The sequence below is a fragment of the Molossus molossus genome, unplaced genomic scaffold, assembly GCF_014108415.1.
Source record: "Molossus molossus isolate mMolMol1 unplaced genomic scaffold, mMolMol1.p scaffold_m16_p_2, whole genome shotgun sequence".
Lineage (NCBI taxonomy): Eukaryota > Metazoa > Chordata > Mammalia > Chiroptera > Molossidae > Molossus > Molossus molossus.
In genome coordinates, this window is record NW_023425355.1 from 148,235 (window position 1) to 165,202 (window position 16,968).

General features: G+C 39.0%; 1 protein-coding gene across 3 annotated transcripts in view; it reads left to right on the forward strand.

Moving 5' to 3' along the window:
* Positions 1-16,968, forward strand: part of ZDHHC15 (zinc finger DHHC-type palmitoyltransferase 15) — a 95,682-nt gene that overhangs the window by 65,003 nt on the left and 13,711 nt on the right. For all 3 annotated transcript variants that reach the window (XM_036270745.1, XM_036270748.1, XM_036270746.1), the window contains 3 exons: positions 939-1,071; positions 2,215-2,341; positions 6,993-7,096. In XM_036270745.1, coding sequence (XP_036126638.1) covers positions 939-1,071; positions 2,215-2,341; positions 6,993-7,096 — 364 coding nt within the window. The remainder of the gene's footprint in view (positions 1-938; positions 1,072-2,214; positions 2,342-6,992; positions 7,097-16,968) is intronic.

Consider the following 16,968-nt stretch of genomic DNA (forward strand, 5'->3'; position numbering starts at 1 on the left):
CCCAGCTGGTGTGGCTCAGTGGTTGAGCATCGACCCATGCATTCAGGGGTCACTGGTTCGATTCCTGGTCAGGGCACATGTCCAGGTTGTGGGCCTGATCCCCAGTGGAGGGGCATGTAGAAGGTGGTCAATTAGTGTTCTCTCTCATCGATGTTTTTCTCTCTCTCTCCCTCTCCCTTCCTCTCTGTCTAAAAATCAATAAAGAAAAACAAATTTTTTTAAGTATTCCAGCATAACATATCTTGAGATAAAAGGATAAACCATATGATCTCAAAATTTCCTCTAGTCAATGATTCATAATGTTGAAACTAATTTTATTTTATTTTTTTCATTTCATTTATTTATTTATTTAAATTAATTAATTTATTTTTGTTACAGATGTTTTGAAACTAATTTTAAAACTAAGACATTACATCCCAATTATGGACTGACCATACCCTTTTCACATTACCTTTTTCTGGTTGAAACAGTACATACTGTGTTTTACACTGACCTATACTTAAGCTTGAATCCATGGTTATCAAAAGAAAGAACTGTATTTTTTAAAAATTTTACAAAACTTATTTTTTTTTTTTTTTTTTTAATCCTCACACGAGGACATTTTTTCATTTTTTATTCAGATAGAGTGGGGAGGGAAAGAGAGAGAAAGAAACATCGATGTGAAAGGGACACATCGAGTGGCTGCCACCTGCACAACCCAACCAGGGCCGGGGACAAATGCAACCAAGGTACATGCCCTTAGCGGGAACCGAACCCGGGCCTCTCCGGACCACAGGCCCACGCCCCAACCGCTGAGCCAAACCGGCCAGGGCGACAAAACTTATTTTTTAAATTACACCTAGACATTTTAAATATTTTAAAAAATTATTAACCTATATAGAAAAACTATTCAAGCCTTGCCACTTTAATCTTGTTTCTGTTTATTATTTCTTTTCTAGGGGGAATTGCCCAGTGTTCGCTCTAAGTTCCATGTCCTTTTTCTCCTCTTTGTGGCCTGCATGTTTTTTGTCAGCCTTGTGATTCTCTTTGGTTACCATTGTTGGCTTGTCAGCAGAAACAAAACCACCTTAGGTAAGACTGGATATTAAGACTAGGAAAAAAATATTAATGTATGTCACAGTAACCTGTGGATTGTTCCCAAGAAAGAGAAAACCTTTCAGTGAAGCATTTTAGCTGCAGTGACATTCCTTTGCCTTTAAACTGAGACAAATGTAAACCAGTTTCACCAAACTAGAGAGCCATGTGACTGAAGCTCACACGGGGAAGAGAGCACTAGTGAATGAAACCTCATGCAAAGCCAACATGACCATTGTTCCTTACAGTTCAGTTTCGGGGATAGCTCTCCAGATTTACAGCTTGAAAATTTTGAAAAAAGTGTTCACATGCAGAAGTGAAGGAAAGAATCAGTGCAGAAGGGAATGCTAGAAGTTTGAAGTAAGGGTCTATAAACAGGAAAAAAGTTTCATTCCTCTATACTCTGGGCTGTTATTTGGAGAACTATATTTGTGATGAATTTCAGTGCAACAATGTTGTCTTCTATGGTAAAAGAAATATTTATATTGTATACAAATAATTCATGATGAGTGAGGAGAAAGGGTCAAAATGTTGAATATTTAGGTAAAATAAAATTGAGGAAAGTTTAGTACAAAGCCACTCAACTCATAGTCATTAAGGTAATTATAGTTCACCCATTTGCATTATTTTCTGGAATAAAATTCAGTTTCTTACAGTGCAGGCTTCAGCATGAACATCTTCATTTCTGAAATGTCTCAAAAACAAATCAATGTTCTTACTATCTCTTTATGAGTAATTTTTGGTCCAGCTTTAAAGATGGACACTATTTGGCTGTTGTTGCCAAGTAGATTCAAATTAAGTGCTATTAAATTTATTATTTTACTCCTTACATGCAGCAGTACAAAATATATACTATGCCCATGGCTGCTTAATTATTTCCACCATCATGTGTTTCTTTCTGCCCCCCCCTTTTATAAAGAGAGTACCAATTTTTTGTATTTAATAACAAACTTATTTTATATTAAGAGGTTAAAATGGTTTTTACTAAGTAATTAAGAACGAAGGGCCTATGCTACCATAGCAGAAATGTATCATAGAACCCAGTTGCATTCATGGAGAACTGTAAAATCATGAAAGTCCTGAAAAGTATTCCTTTGTTGCTTTCTTCCTCTTTTATTCAACTCCCCCACCCTGCCCCAGAGGCCTTCTGTACTCCAGTGTTTACAAGTGGTCCAAAGAAAAATGGATTCAACCTTGGCTTCATCAAAAATATCCAGCAGGTGTTTGGAGACAACAAGAAGTTCTGGTTAATACCTATCGGGTCCAGGTAGGTAAAATCAAAGAAGTTGATTTTAGAGAGCGAGGAAGGGAGAGGGAGAGAGAAACATTGATGAGAGAGAACATCGATTGGCTGCCTCCTGCATGCCCCCCACTGGGAATCGGGCCCACAACCTGGGCATGTGCCCTGACGGGGAATTGAACCAGCGACCTCTTGGTGCGTGGGTCAATGCTCAACCACTGAGCCACATCAGCCAGGCCCTAAGTTTTTCATTTCTAAGTTAGCAAAGACAAATCAGGATGTAAGGGTATGATAAAATAGGCATTCTCATACTTTTTTGGTAGCAGTGTAAACTGGTACAACTCTTTTATAAATGAATTTGGCAATATGTACCTAAAAATCGTAAAAATGTACAGATCCCTTGTCCCAATAATTTCATTTCTGAGAATCTGTTATAAGAACAGAGACAAACTGGACACAAAAATGTTTATCACTACATTATTTCCAGCCAATAATTAGGATACAACCTAAAGTCACAATATGGAAATGTATATATCTATATAAATTATACAGTCAAAAGTAATGGTGATAAAGACTGTGTCACAATAAGGGGAAATGCTTACTATATTTTAAGTGACAAAAAGGTAGAATTCAAAATGGTATGTACACTGTAATATCATTTCAGTGAGATGTGGTTCACTTGTGTTAGTTTTTAAGCAACCTGGATAGTGACGAATACATTTTTACTTTTTGATTTATTAGAGAGCACTCTGATATTTATTTAAAGCTAATATATATATATATATTTTTTTTTTCTTTATTGATTTCTTTTTTAGAGAAAGAGGAAGGGAGAGGGAGAGAGAGATAGAAACATCAAGGAGAAAGAACATCCACTGTCTGCCTCCTGCACGCCCCCCACCGGGAATCTGGCACACAACCTGGGCATGTGCCCTGATTGGGAACCGAACCCATGACCTTTTGGTGTATGGGTCGATACTCAACCACTGAGCCACACCTGCCAGGCTAAATCTGATATATTTAAAAAATAAATCTGTAAGATAAAAAATTAAAAATATTCACAAATAGGACTTCCAGTTAAGATAGAACCATAAGTAAATGCTGTGGTCTTTTGCTCCCATGACTACATTAAAATTACAACTACATTATAGAACAATCATCCTGGAGAATCATCTGATGACTAGCTGAATAGAACTCTATAAATAAGGATATAAAGAAGAAGCCATATCAAGACTGGTAGGAGGTGTGGAGACTGGAAATGGGCAGGTCCCACACCCATGAGTCATGGTAAAGAACTGGGAGGGAGCCCTGGCCAGTTTGGCTCAGCGGTTAGAGCGTCGGCCTGCGGTCCGGAGAGACCCGGGTTCGGTTCCCGCTAAGGGCACGTACTTCGGTTACAGTTTGTCCCCGGCCCGGGTTGGTCGTGCGGGTGGCAGCCACTGGATGTGTCCCTTCACGTCGATGTTTCTCTCTCTCTCCCTTCCTCAATCTTCCTCCCACTCTATCTGTACAAAAAATGGAAAAATATCCTCGGGTGAGGATAAAAAAAAAAAAAAAAAGAACTGGGAGGGATAGCTCCCCTGTGGAGGTTCCCCCTGAGGAGCAGTAGGTCTCAGCCCCACACTGCACACCCCAGATCAGAACACTAGCACTGGGAAGTGGAGTACCTACATCATCTGGCTGTGAAAATCAGTGTGGATTCCATCTGAGTGAGATGGAGGGTTGCTGTAGACCCAGGCATCTTCTTAAAGGGCCCAAGCACAGACTCACTCAATTACGAAAACTTACTCTGAGCCTGAGTGAAGAGACAGTAGCTCAAAAGGCATCAGGGACATACCTGGGAGAAACTTAGTTGTGTGGCTTCAGGGCAAGAGCTGTAGGGGCAGCCACTGTTTTTCCTATGCTGAGTCCTACTCCCATACAACCTGTATTCACAGTCAGGCACCAAATCAGAGTCTGCATTAACCTGGTAAATATACCTGACCTCACCCTGGTGACTCCCTATGACCCCCACCCTACCCACCCATCTAACTCCAGCATAGCGCAAGTCTCCTTCAGTGTTGTTTCTTACAGGCAGAGGGCCATAGTCCATGCTGGAGACTTTCCTAGAAACTCTCAAAGGTCCACAGGCCCCAGGCAGGCAACAGCTCGCCTCTGTGTTACCTGTGCCTCTTGCTGAATGCTCCAAGGCCTAGAACTGGTGGCAGCTGGCTTAGTTAAGCAGCATGGCATCTCGCATGTGACTCTGGGCACACAACAGGCAGCTAGCAATCACGCATCACTTTGTGATTCCTAACAGTTCACCCCAGGTGGAACACAGATAAAGGCTGAACTGGGCCTGCACCAGAGCCCCTTTCAAGAGGCCACAGAACCAACACACCCAGTGACCAGGTTCAGACCACAAAAGAATACCACCCTATTAGCTTCACAAACAGCATGCCCAAGGGGTGGTCTCACTAGACACTAGAGCACCAATGGGGGAAATCCTACTCCGTGAGGTCAACCCCCACACAACAGCTCTTACCCTGTGGTCCTGACCAGCTCTCACAACTAGTCATCCTGAGAGTCAGCCACACCCACTGACATGCTAACAACAATCAATATCATCCAGCAGAAAATCAATAAGAAACAGAGGCCTTAAATGACACATTTAACTAGATAGATTTAATTGATATTTTTAGAGCATTATACTCCAATGCAACAGAATATACATTTTTTTCAAGTATCCATGAAACATTTTCCAGGATAGACAACACGTAAGGCATTAAAACAAGTCTCAATAAATTTGAGAAGATTGAAATTGTAACAAACATCTTCTCTGATCACAATGGTATAAAACTACAAATTAATTACATAAAGAACACTGGAAAACAATTACATGGAGGCTAAATAACATGTTACTAAACAGTGAATAGGTTAACAATGACATCAAGGAAGAAATCAAAAGACACCTTGAGAAAAATGAAAATGAGAACACAACCCAAAACCTATGGGACACAGTGAAAGCTGTCCTAAGAGGGAAATTCATAGCATTACAGGCCTACTTCAAGAAGCAATAAAAATCTCAATAAACAATATAATCTTATACCTAAGTCACAAAACCATAAAAATCCTAGAAGAATATATCAGCAGTAAAATTTCTGATATATATCATAGCATAATTTTTTCTAATATATCTCTTCAAGCAAGGGAAACAAAGGAAAAGATTAACAAATGGGATTGCATCATACAAAAATGTTTTTGCACAACAAGGGAAACCATCAACAAAACTAAAAGGCAACTTACTGGATGGGAGAAGATATTCACTAATGATACATCTGATAAGGAGTTCATATCCAAAATTCACAAAACAATCTGCCCAGCCAGTGTGGCTCAGTGGCTGAGTGTAGACCCATGAACCAAAGGGTCACCAGTTTGATTCCCAGTCAGGGCACATGCCCAGGTTGTGGGCCAAATCACCATTGGGAGGCATGCAGGAAGTGGCCAGTCGATGTTCTATCTCATTGATGTTTGTATCTCTCTCCCTCTCCCTTCCTCTTTCTCAAAAATCAATAAAGAAAAAAAATTTTTTAAGCCAATTAGAAAGCGAATAGAGGATCAAGAAGTCTGTTAAGTTTCAGTAAAACACATTTTTGAACAGGATAAAATGCATAGATAATATCAAATGAATAATGCAAAAGTCACTCCTACAAATTTGGAATACATTCAGATATATAAAATCAAATGTTCAAATTGTACCCTACTTTAGCCAGAGCCAGCTCAGTTTCTTCCAATGCATTCCATCTGTTGGTGGCCAGAAATTAACCTGGGAGGTGGTCCTAGGTTAACATAAATATTCATAAAGTGGATTCCACATGCAGATATTGCACCCAGAATCTACACTCTTAGGAATGCCTCACTCAGGCTCTCTTTTCCAATTTCTGATAACCTTTCTGTCATACAAACCAAACAGTGAGACATTCAGACATTATTATCTATCACCAATTCACAGCAATTTATCTCCACTGTATTCAATGATTCTGAATCTGCTAATCCTGTTTGAAAATTTAGAAGCAATAAAATAGTGGGATATAAATTGGGATCATCAGCATTAAATGATATTTATGAAGCATTTTATTTTTATTTATTTATTTATTTTTTAATCCTCACCCGAGGATATTTTTCCATTTTTTGTACAGATAGAATGGGAGGGAGAGAGAGGAAGGGAGAGAGAGAGAGAAATATCGACGTGAAGGGACACATCGAGTGGCTGCCACCCGCACGACCAACCAGGGCCGGGGACAAACTACAACTGAAGTACGTGCCCTTAGCGGGAACCGAACCCGGGTCTCTCTGGACCGCAGGCCGACACTCTTAACCGCTGAGCCAAACTGGCCAGGGCTGAAGCATTTTATGCACACATAAGATGTTTTTGTTTGTAAGCAACTCTTTAACTTGTTTCTCACAATGCTCAGTCAACATTGATGCAAAAAAAAAAAATGAACAAGACACAGAAATTGAAAGCAATAGAGCAACTAAATGATGCTGTTGTAAGATTCTGTTCTATTGTGGCTCTAACCAATAATCTAAATGGTTTAAATCTTGCTGAGAATTTCCTTCTTATTTCTAATACAGTTATTTATTACCTTACAAAAACATCTATGTTAGCTGTAAGAGCTCACTGCCTTCCTTTCCCCACTAGCCCTGGTGATGGACACTCGTTCCCTATGAGGTCTATGAATGAATCACAGAATCCACTGCTAGCAAATGAAGATCCCTGGGAAGACAATGATGATGACAGCCGAGGTAAGCTCAAAAGAAAGGAATTCTCTTCTCCACCCTGCAGACCAAGCACTAATAAAGACCATGTTCACACAACCAATGTAGTGTAGTGAGAAAATTATGTCCAGAGAGATTATATAACATGTCAACCTCGTAAGTGCCATTTGAATGGAGAAGGACAGGTATTTGTTTAGCAAACATGAGTGGTTTAGGTAGGATTAGATGGTAGCTTGGGAGGTTCATTACCAGCTTTGTGATCCCATAATTAATAACCAGTCAGGTAAATCAGAAAATATAATCAAGAGTGTTGTGAATTTTTGTAAACAAGTTTGCCAGTTGGTCACTCATTGTCCTTTGCTTGAGTTCATTCAATCTGCTGCAGCAGTGTACCTTTCTCTACCCTGATTCATTCACAGTGGTTACATTTTCTCTAAAATGTCATTCGCATTCTCTTTTATAATGGTTTAAATACATGAAAAACTAAAAGCATTGCAGGCAAGGCTACACAGCATGCAGCCTACCTTTCTAAAAAGCAGAGGAGCAAAGTAAAAATAAGGAAGCAGAACTTTGCCCTTTCACTCTTTTCCCACCAGATTATTGGGTAATTCTGAGATATTTTTGTGAAGAGCCGAAAGAAAGTTAAGCTCTCATGCCATGCAACCCCCATTTGCCACCTATTCTTTGTCTTCGCGTAATGCTGTGCTTACTAGTGTGTCTCCAACATTTGTTTATGTTACTAATAACAGGCTTCAGAGAGTAACTTTTAGTGGCTGGTCCCAATCATACAGTAGCTGACAGAAATGTTCAGTAATAACTTGAGGCTCATTAAGGTGGGGAGCAGAGTTGGGAAACAAGCCTTTCTAAATGTTCACCCAGATTCTGTACCTGGAAGTCCAGTTTTAGAGTGAGTCATGTTGGTAAGTCTCAGGAAGGCAAAACAGTCCAAAATCCATATTTACAGGAGGGAAGAGTTCTTGCCCAGCCCAAAGAACTTGTAACATAAGAAACTCCTTTACCTTCTGACTGTATTTTGCCTTACCTTCCTTCAGCTATCAGTCATTTTATAACAGACTTTTACTTATATCAGTTACTAGTAAAGGTAATAATTTTTATTTTGGTACTAAAAAACCCAAACTAGCCCTGGCTGGCTTGGCTCAGTGGTTAGAGCGTCGGCCTGTGGACCAGAGAGACCCGGGTTCGGTTTCCGCTAAGGGCACGCACCTCAGTTGCAGTTTGTCCCCGGCCCTGGTTGGGTTGTGCAGGTGTTAACCAGTCGATGTGTCTCTCTCACATTGATGTTTCTCTCTCACGCTTCCTCCCTCTCTCCCTCCCGCTCTATCTGAAGATAAATGCAAAAATGTCCTCGGGTGAGGATTAAAAAAATAATAAAATAAAAAACCCTAACTAATAGAAATCAGTCTTCAGGTCACTACATTATGAAGTTATTTTCTTGAGTTAGTTTTCAATCCCAGACTTGATCAAAGATATTCAATCATAAAAAGGTATACAATTTTATAATTTACAAAGTACTTTCATGTATTTTTTTCATATTTTGGTCTCCCACAACGGTCAGGTTCTGTAGGCATCATTATTAATACCATTCCCATTTTATAATTGAGGAAACCGAGACTTTAAAATGTTAAATAACTTATCCAACATTACATAGCAAGAGACAGAACTTGAATTTAAAGTAAGGTATTCTGATTCCAAATTCAGGATTCTGTCCAATATAATGCTATGTCTGACCTTTGGACAAATACATCTGAGAACTGTGTTGCAATTAGATGCCATCTTGTTATCCGATAAATTCAACAGCTTCCTAACATAAATTGTGAAATCATAGACTATAAACTGCCTTTAGTTTTAGCAAGACCACTGTGCTATCCCAGATATATGAGGGTTTTTAAAACTCCATTGAAACAGATTCCACAACCTTCCTTTATTATCCATTCTACTAACAAATTCAGCTATTAGAAAACTGTGCTTTTCTCTAACACAAGTTCTTATGGTTCACAATTTGTACAGCAGATTCTTTGTTGTTGTTGTTTTTTTATTTAATTGAATTTATTGAGGCAACACTAATTAATAAAATTATACAGATTTCAGGTGTACAATTCTATAATACATTATCTGTATATGGTATTGTGAGTTCACCACTCCAAGTCCAGTCTCCTTCCATCACCATTTATTCCCCCTTTATCCTCTTCTACCTTCCCCCACCCCCTTTACCTCTGGTAATTATCATGCTATTGTCTGAATTTTTTTTTGCTTAATGTCTTCACCATTTTCAACCAGGCCCACAATCACCCTCCCCTCTGACATATGTCAGCCTGTACTATGTGTGCATGCCTCTGGTTCTATTTTGTTCATCAGTTTATTTTGTTCATTAGATTCCACATATAAGGGACATCATATGGTACTTGTCTTCCTCTGACTGGCTTATATCACTTAACATAATAATCTCCAGGTTCTTCTATGCTGTCTCAAATGGTAAGAGATCCTTCGTTTTACGGCCACATACTATTTCATTGTGTAAATGTACCACAGCTTTTTTATCCACTCATCTACTGACGGGCCCTTGGGCTGTTTCTAGATCTTGGCTATTGTAAACAGTGCTGCTATGAACATAGGGGTGCATATACTCTTTTGGACCAGTGTTTCATGATTCTTAAGGTATATTCCCAGAAGTATCTTTTTTTTTCTTGTAATGGTAAATGGGATTTTTTTTTATCCTCACCCGAGGACATTTTTCCATTTTTTTGTACAGATAGAGTGGGAGGGAGAGAGAGGAAGAGAGAGCGAGAGGGAAACATCGATGTGAAAGGGACACATCGAGTGGCTGCCACCCGCACGACCAACCAGGGCCGGGGACAAACTGCAACCGAGGTACGTGCCCTTAGCGGGAACCGAACCTGAGTCTCTCTGGACCTCAGGCGGACGCTCTAACCGCTGAGCCAAACCGGCCAGGGCTAAATGGGATTTTTTTGAATGTTCATTATTGGTGTATAGAAATTCCACTGATACGTGGATCTTATTTTTGTATTCTGCTACTTTGCCAAATTCATTTATTAAATCTAACAATTTTTTTCATGGAGTCTTTCAGGTGTTCTGTGTACAATATCGTGCCATCTGCGAATAATGATAGTTTTACTTCCTCCTTTCCAATTTGGGTACCTTTTATTTTTTCTTCTTGTCTGATCACTGTGGCTAGGGTTTCCAATACTATGTTGAATAAGAGTGGTGAAAGTGGACAACCTTGTCTCTTTCCTATTCCAAATCATTGAGTATGATGTTGGCTGTGGACTTGTCATATATGGTCTTTATTATGTTGAGGTATGTTCCTTCTATTCCCACTTTGGTGAGAGTTTTTATAAAAAAAATGGGTGCTGGGCCCTGGCCAGTTTGGCTCAGCGGTTGAATGTTGGCCTGCGAACCAGAGAGTCCCAGGTTTGATTCCTGCTAGGGGCATGTACCACAAAAAAAAAAAAAGAAAAAGAAAAAGAAAAAAGAAATGGGTGCTGGATTTTGTCAAATGCTTTTTCTGTCTATTGATATAATCATGTGATTTTTATACTTCATTTTGTTTATATGATGTATCACATTTATTGATTTGTGAATAATATACCAGCCATGTATCCCAGAAGTAAATCACCCTTGGTCAAGGTGTATGATCTTTTTTTTTTTTTTTTTTTTTTGGTGCATGCCCTTAGCGGGAACCGAACCCCAGACTCTCTGGTCCACAGGCTGACGCTCAAACCACTGAGCCAAACCAGCCAGGGCTATGATCTTTTCAATGTATTACTGGATCCAATTTGCTAATATTTTCCTGAGGATTTTAGCATCTATGTTCATCAGGGCTATTGACCTATAATTTTCCTTCTTTGTAGTGTTTTTATGTGGTATTGGAAATAGGATAATGCTGGCCTCATAAAAAGGACTTGGAAGCCTTCCCTTTTCTTGAATTTTTTTTGAATAGTTTGAGGATGAAAGATTAGTCCTTCTTTGAATGTTTAGTAAAACTTGCCTGTAAATCCACATTGTCCAAGACTTTTATTTTCCTGGAGTTTTTTTTTTTTTTAACTGCTTCAATTTCATTAGTTGTTATCAGCTTACAGGTTTTTTGATTCCTCCTGATCAAAGCAATAAAAAATAAAATTTTGAGGAAAAAAGAAGAAATCCCCCCAAAAACAACCAAGTAAAGTTTGGTTCAGCAGATTTTAGTGCCTGCTAGGATTTCACTTTGGATCCTCCTGCTCTTATGTTGTGTGAGGCTGTTTTAGGGCCTCCAGGAGGTACTTTTGTACCAGCCAATGTCAAAAGCTGTCCAACTTTGGCTCTCGGAGGCCTGTTAGAAGCTTTAAGTGATTCACAGCTTGTGGCTGCTTTCACTGGCCTTGTCTTCCCAAGGTAGGGGCCAAGTTGAGCTCTTAGGTTGGCTTTTTAGCAGCACGGACCCCAAGGCAGGTGGAGGATATGTAACCAGACTATTTCTCTGTCCTCAGCTAACCAGAATCCCTCTTAGGCAGTCCTGTTGGGTCTGCTGGAAGCCAGGAGTTTCTGTCAGCTCTCCTATGAGAGAGTAATACCAGCCAGGTTCCAGGAAATGTGGGGGATGTGTGCACCCCACAGCCAGACTGACACTCACTGAGACTGCTGCTTCCTGGGGCTGCCTCCTCAGCTAGGTTTATGGTGCGGGGTGGCGCAAGCGGGATTCCGTAGGGTGAGGGGGAGCTGTATCCCAGGGTTAGGGTATTTGCCTTTGCACAGGTTCCAGACGTTAGGAGGGTTTGTGCCTCTCAGGAGGAATGGCCACTGCGATATCAGGGGCATGACTCAGCACAGGTCCCCGCAGCCTTCTCTGCCGTTCTCCCCAACTCCTTCCACCACTGTCTCTCCTTAGGAGACTCCAGTCCGTACCTCCCTCCCTCCACCTAAACCTAGTGTAAGTGTCTGGGAACAAAAATGCTTTGCGCCAGCCTTTTATAAGAAGTAGCTTTGCCTCCAGGCAGCTCAGCTCTGGCTGCTGGAAGCCTGTTGCTAACTCTGGCTGGCCAGGCTGGAGTGTCTTAGCTCCGGTCCTGGCTTCTCTCCCCTCGGGAAACCCTCTTCAACCTTGGCCCATGCCTCCAGAGAGGTTGGCTAGTGCCTTTCACGACACCACCCTACCTACCAGTCTCAGGGTTGTTTCTCTCATTCTTTGTTTAAAAGTCTCTTCAGCCAGTCTTCAGCTGTTATTTCAGGGCAAATATTCCCCAATTTAGTTCTAATTCCAGTTAGAGGGTATTAGAGGGTAATTCTGGAAGAGATGGGAGAAAGATCCATTTACTCTGCCACCGTCTTCTGCCCTCCTCTGTTCTTTCTTTTTTTTTCTTTCTTCTTTCTTTCTTTCTTTCTTTCTTTCTTCTTTCTTTCTTCTTTCTTTCTTTCTTTCTTTCGTTTCTTCTTTCTTCTCTTGTCTTCTTCGTTCTTTCATTCTTTCTTCCTTCTTTCCTTTCTTCTTTTCTTCTTCCTTCCCTTTCTTTTCGTTCTTTTTTTCTTTCCTTCGTCTTGTCTTCATTTCTTTCGCTATATCCTTCTCCTTCTCTTCCTTTCTTCTTTCTTCTTTCCTCTGTCTTCCTTTCTTCCTTTCTTCCTTTCATGTTTTTATTGATTTTTTGAAGAGACTTTCTTTCCTCCATTGTATGTTTTTGGATTCTTTGTCAAAAATTATTTGTCCATATACATGTGGGTTTATTTATGGGCTCTCAATTCTGTTCCACTGTTATGTGTGCCTGTTTTTATGCCAATCCTATGCTGTTTTTATTATCTTTGCTCTATAGTATAATTTGAAGTCAGGAAGTCTGATACCTCTGGCTTAGTTCCTTTTTCTCAGAATTGCTTTGGCTATTCAAGGTCTTTTGTGGTTCCATACAGATGGGATAAGGTTTTTTTTTTCTTCTGTTTATTAAAAAATGTCATTGGGATTTTTATTTGCTTTGGATAATATGGATATTTTAACTACGTTGCTTCTTCTAATCCATGACCACAGAACATCTTTCCATTTTATTGTATTCTTTTCAATCTCTTTTAATAACACTTTGTAGATTTTAGTAGGTCCTTCACATACTTCATTAAGTTTGTTGCTAGCTATTTTTTTTGTTGGAATTGCAAAAGGAATTGGTTTTTTTCTTATTTCTTTTTCTGAAATTTTATTGTTAGTATATAAGAATGCAGTGCATTTTTGTACATTTATTTTATATCCTACCACTTTATTATATTTGTTGATTGTTTCTAATAATTTTTGGTGGAGTCTTTAGGGTTTTCTATATAAACAATCATGTCATCTGCCAAAAGTGACTCTTTTACTTCTTCATTCCCAATTTGGGTGCCCTTTGTTTTCTCTCTTGCCCGATTGCTCTGGCTATGACTTCCAGTGCTGTGCTGAATTACAGTGGTGAGAGTGGACATCCTTTTCTTGCTCCTTATCTTGGAAGAAAAGCTTTCTGTTTTTCACCACTGAATATGATATTAGCTCAGGGTTTGTCATAAATGGCCTTTATTATGTTGAGTTACTTTACTTCTATACTCATTTTATTGAGTGTTTTAATCATAAATGGATGTTGTGTCTTATCCAATGCTTTTTCTGCATCCATTGATAAGATCATATGATTTTTATCCCTGCTTTTGTTAATGTGTCGTATTACATTGATTAATTTGCATATGTTGAACCATCCTTGTGCCCCTGGAATGAACCTCACTTGATCATGATGCATTATTTTTTTAATGTATTGTATTCAATTTGCTAGTATTCTGTTTAGGATTTTTGAATCTGTACTCATCAGGGATATTGTTCTGAAGTTTTCTTTTTTGTGCTATCCTTGCCAGATTTTGGTATCAGGGTTGCGTTGGCCTGATAAAATGTGTTTGGAAGTATTACCTCTTTTTCAATTTTCTGAGAGAGTTTGAGATTAATAGGTATCAAATCTTCTTTGAATGTTTTGTAGAATTCACTAATGAAGCCATCTGATCCAAGACTTTTTGAGCTTTTTGGGGTTTTTACGGTTGTTTCAATGTCCTCATTGTTGACCATTCTATTTAGATTTTTTAGTTCTTCATAATTCAGTCTAGGAAAGTTATATATTTCTAGGAACTTATCCATTTCTTCTAGGTTATTGAATTTGGTGGCATATAGTCTTTCACAGTAATCTAGTATGACTTTGTATTTCTGTAACATCTGTGGTAACTTACTTCTTATTTTGTTTATTTGAGTCTGTTTTTCCTTTTTCCATAGTGAGTCTAGGCAGAGTTTTTTCAATTTTATTAATCTTTTCAAAGAACCAGCTCTTTGTTGCATTAATTTTTTATATAGTTTTATTGTTCTCTATTTCATTCAATGCTGCTCTAATTTTCATTATTTTCTTTCTTCTGCTGACTTTGGTTTGCTTTTGTTTTTCTTATTTCTAGTTCTTGAAGATAAAATGTCAGATTGTTTACTTGGGATTTCTCTTGTTTCTAGAGATAGGCCTGTAATGATATAAACTTCCCTCTTACTACTGCTCTTTTTTTTTTACTTTAAAATTTAATTAATTTTTATTATAGGTGTTTTTCCTTTTCCCCCCATTTACACCCTCTTTCCATTTCCACCCCACCCCCAGCATTGTTGTCTATGTCCATTGGTTATGCTTATATGTATAAGTCCTGTGGTTTCTTTCTTTCCTCGTTTACTACTGCTTTTTCTGCTTTCCAAGAGTTTTGATATGTCGTACTGTCATCCTCATTTGTCTCTATATATCTTTTAATCTCTACTTTTATTTCTTCTTTGACTGAGTCATTTTTTAGTACCATGTTGCTCAATCTCCACATATTTTGGGCAGTTTTTACTCCTTTTTGCAGTTGATTTGTAATTTCAAAGCCTTGTGATTGAAGAAGTTCTTTGGTATGATTTCAATCTTCTTAAAAACTTATTTAGGCTACTTTTGTGTCCCAACATATAGCCAATATTTGAGAAAGTTCTATGTGCACTGGAGAAGATTGTATAATCTGACGTTCTGTGATGAAAGGCTCTGTACATGTCAATTATGTCCATTTGGTCTAATGTGTCATTTAAGGCTGCTATTTCTTTATTGATTTTCTGTTTGGATGATCTATTTATAGCTGTCACGGGAGTATTTAGGTGCTCAACTATCATTGCATTTTTGTCAGTTTTTTCCTTTATTTCTGTTAGTAATTGTCTTATATAGGGTGTCCCAAAAATGCATACACAAAACAATGTAATTATAAAACCAGTGTTTATTAAAATACATTTCATTTTCAAAATGTAATAGAATCTACAGACACCTTGTATACATCTTTTGGGACATTCTGTATATTTTGATGCTTCCTGATTTGAGAAGTGTTATGTCTTCTTGATGTAATATCTCCTTTATTTTTATAAAATGTCCATTTTAGTCTCTTATTACTTTTGTTATCTTAAAATCTATTTTTTAAAATCTTGAAATCTTAAAATACATTTTTTCAGCTATAAATATGGCTACACCTACTTATCTATGGATGGTACTTGCTTGGAGAATCATTTCCACCCTTTCACTTTGAATATACCTTGGTCTTTGTAGCTCAGATGTGTCTCCTGAAGGCAGCATATGGTTGGGTTTTCTTTTTTGATCCAATCTGCTACCCTGTGCCTTTTTATTGGTGAATTCAGTCCATTTACATTTAGAGTGATTTTTTTTTTTCTTTATTGACTTTAGAGAGAGAGGAAGGGAGAGGAAGGGAGAGATAGAAACATTGATGAGAGAGAAAATCGACTGGCCGCCTCCTGCATGCCCCCCACTGGGGATTTGGCCCACAACCTGGGCATGTGCCCTGACCGGGAATCAAACCAGTGACCTCTTGGTGCAACCACTGAGCCACACCAATCAGGCCTAGGGTGATTATTGATGTATGAGGATTGTCTATAGCCATTTTATCTTTTGTTTCTGGTAGCTCTATGCCTCCATTGGTTCTTTTCCTTTGTGTTTGTTGTTTTTGTTTGGTGGAATTCCATAATCGTTTTTCTGTTTGTTCTTTTTTAAGTTATGTGTCTCAGTTGTGGGGGTTTTTTTTTGTTTTGTTTTGTTTTGTTTTTGCATGTGGTTACCACTAGATTTATGAAAAAGGAAGTTTCATATATACAGTAGTCTTTTTTTTTTAATGCATCTGATCTCCATCCTCCTTTGCAAATTCAGATCTTTACCCTCTCCCCTTCTATATTTTGGTTGCCTCAAATTATCCCCATTTATACTGTGATTTTGTTGGTGATCTTACTCATAGTTTTGTGACCTTTTGTTCTTTGTTTCAGGCATAATTGCCTGCTTGATTATTTCCTGCAGTCGAGGTTTTCTGGTGGTAAATTCCCTCAGCTTCCATATGTCTGCAAAAGTCTTGATTTCTCCTTCATATCTAAAAGATAACTTTCCTCACCCTGGTCAGTTACTCAGTGGTTAGAGCATCAATCTGTGGACCAAAGAGTCGTGGGTTCAATTCCAGTCAAGTGCATGTACCCGGCTTGCAGCTCGGTCCCTGGCCCTGGTTGTGTTCATGTGGGAGGCAGCCAATCAGTGTGTCTCTCTCACAATGATGTTTCTCTCTCTCTCTCCCTCTCTGTCCCTCCCTCCTTCCTTCCCTTTTTTTTTATCCTTACCCAAGGACATTTTTTTTGCATTTATCTTCAGATAGAGCGGGAGGGACAGGCAGAGGAAGAGAGAGAGAAACATTAGTGTGAGAGAGACACATCGACTGATTGCCACCCACATGACCCCAGCTGGAGCCAGGGACAAACTGCAACCGAGGTACGTTCCCTTAGCAGGAACTGAACCTGGGAGTCTCTGGTCTTCAGGCCGATGCTCTAACCGCTGAGCCAAACTGGCCAGGGCCCTCCC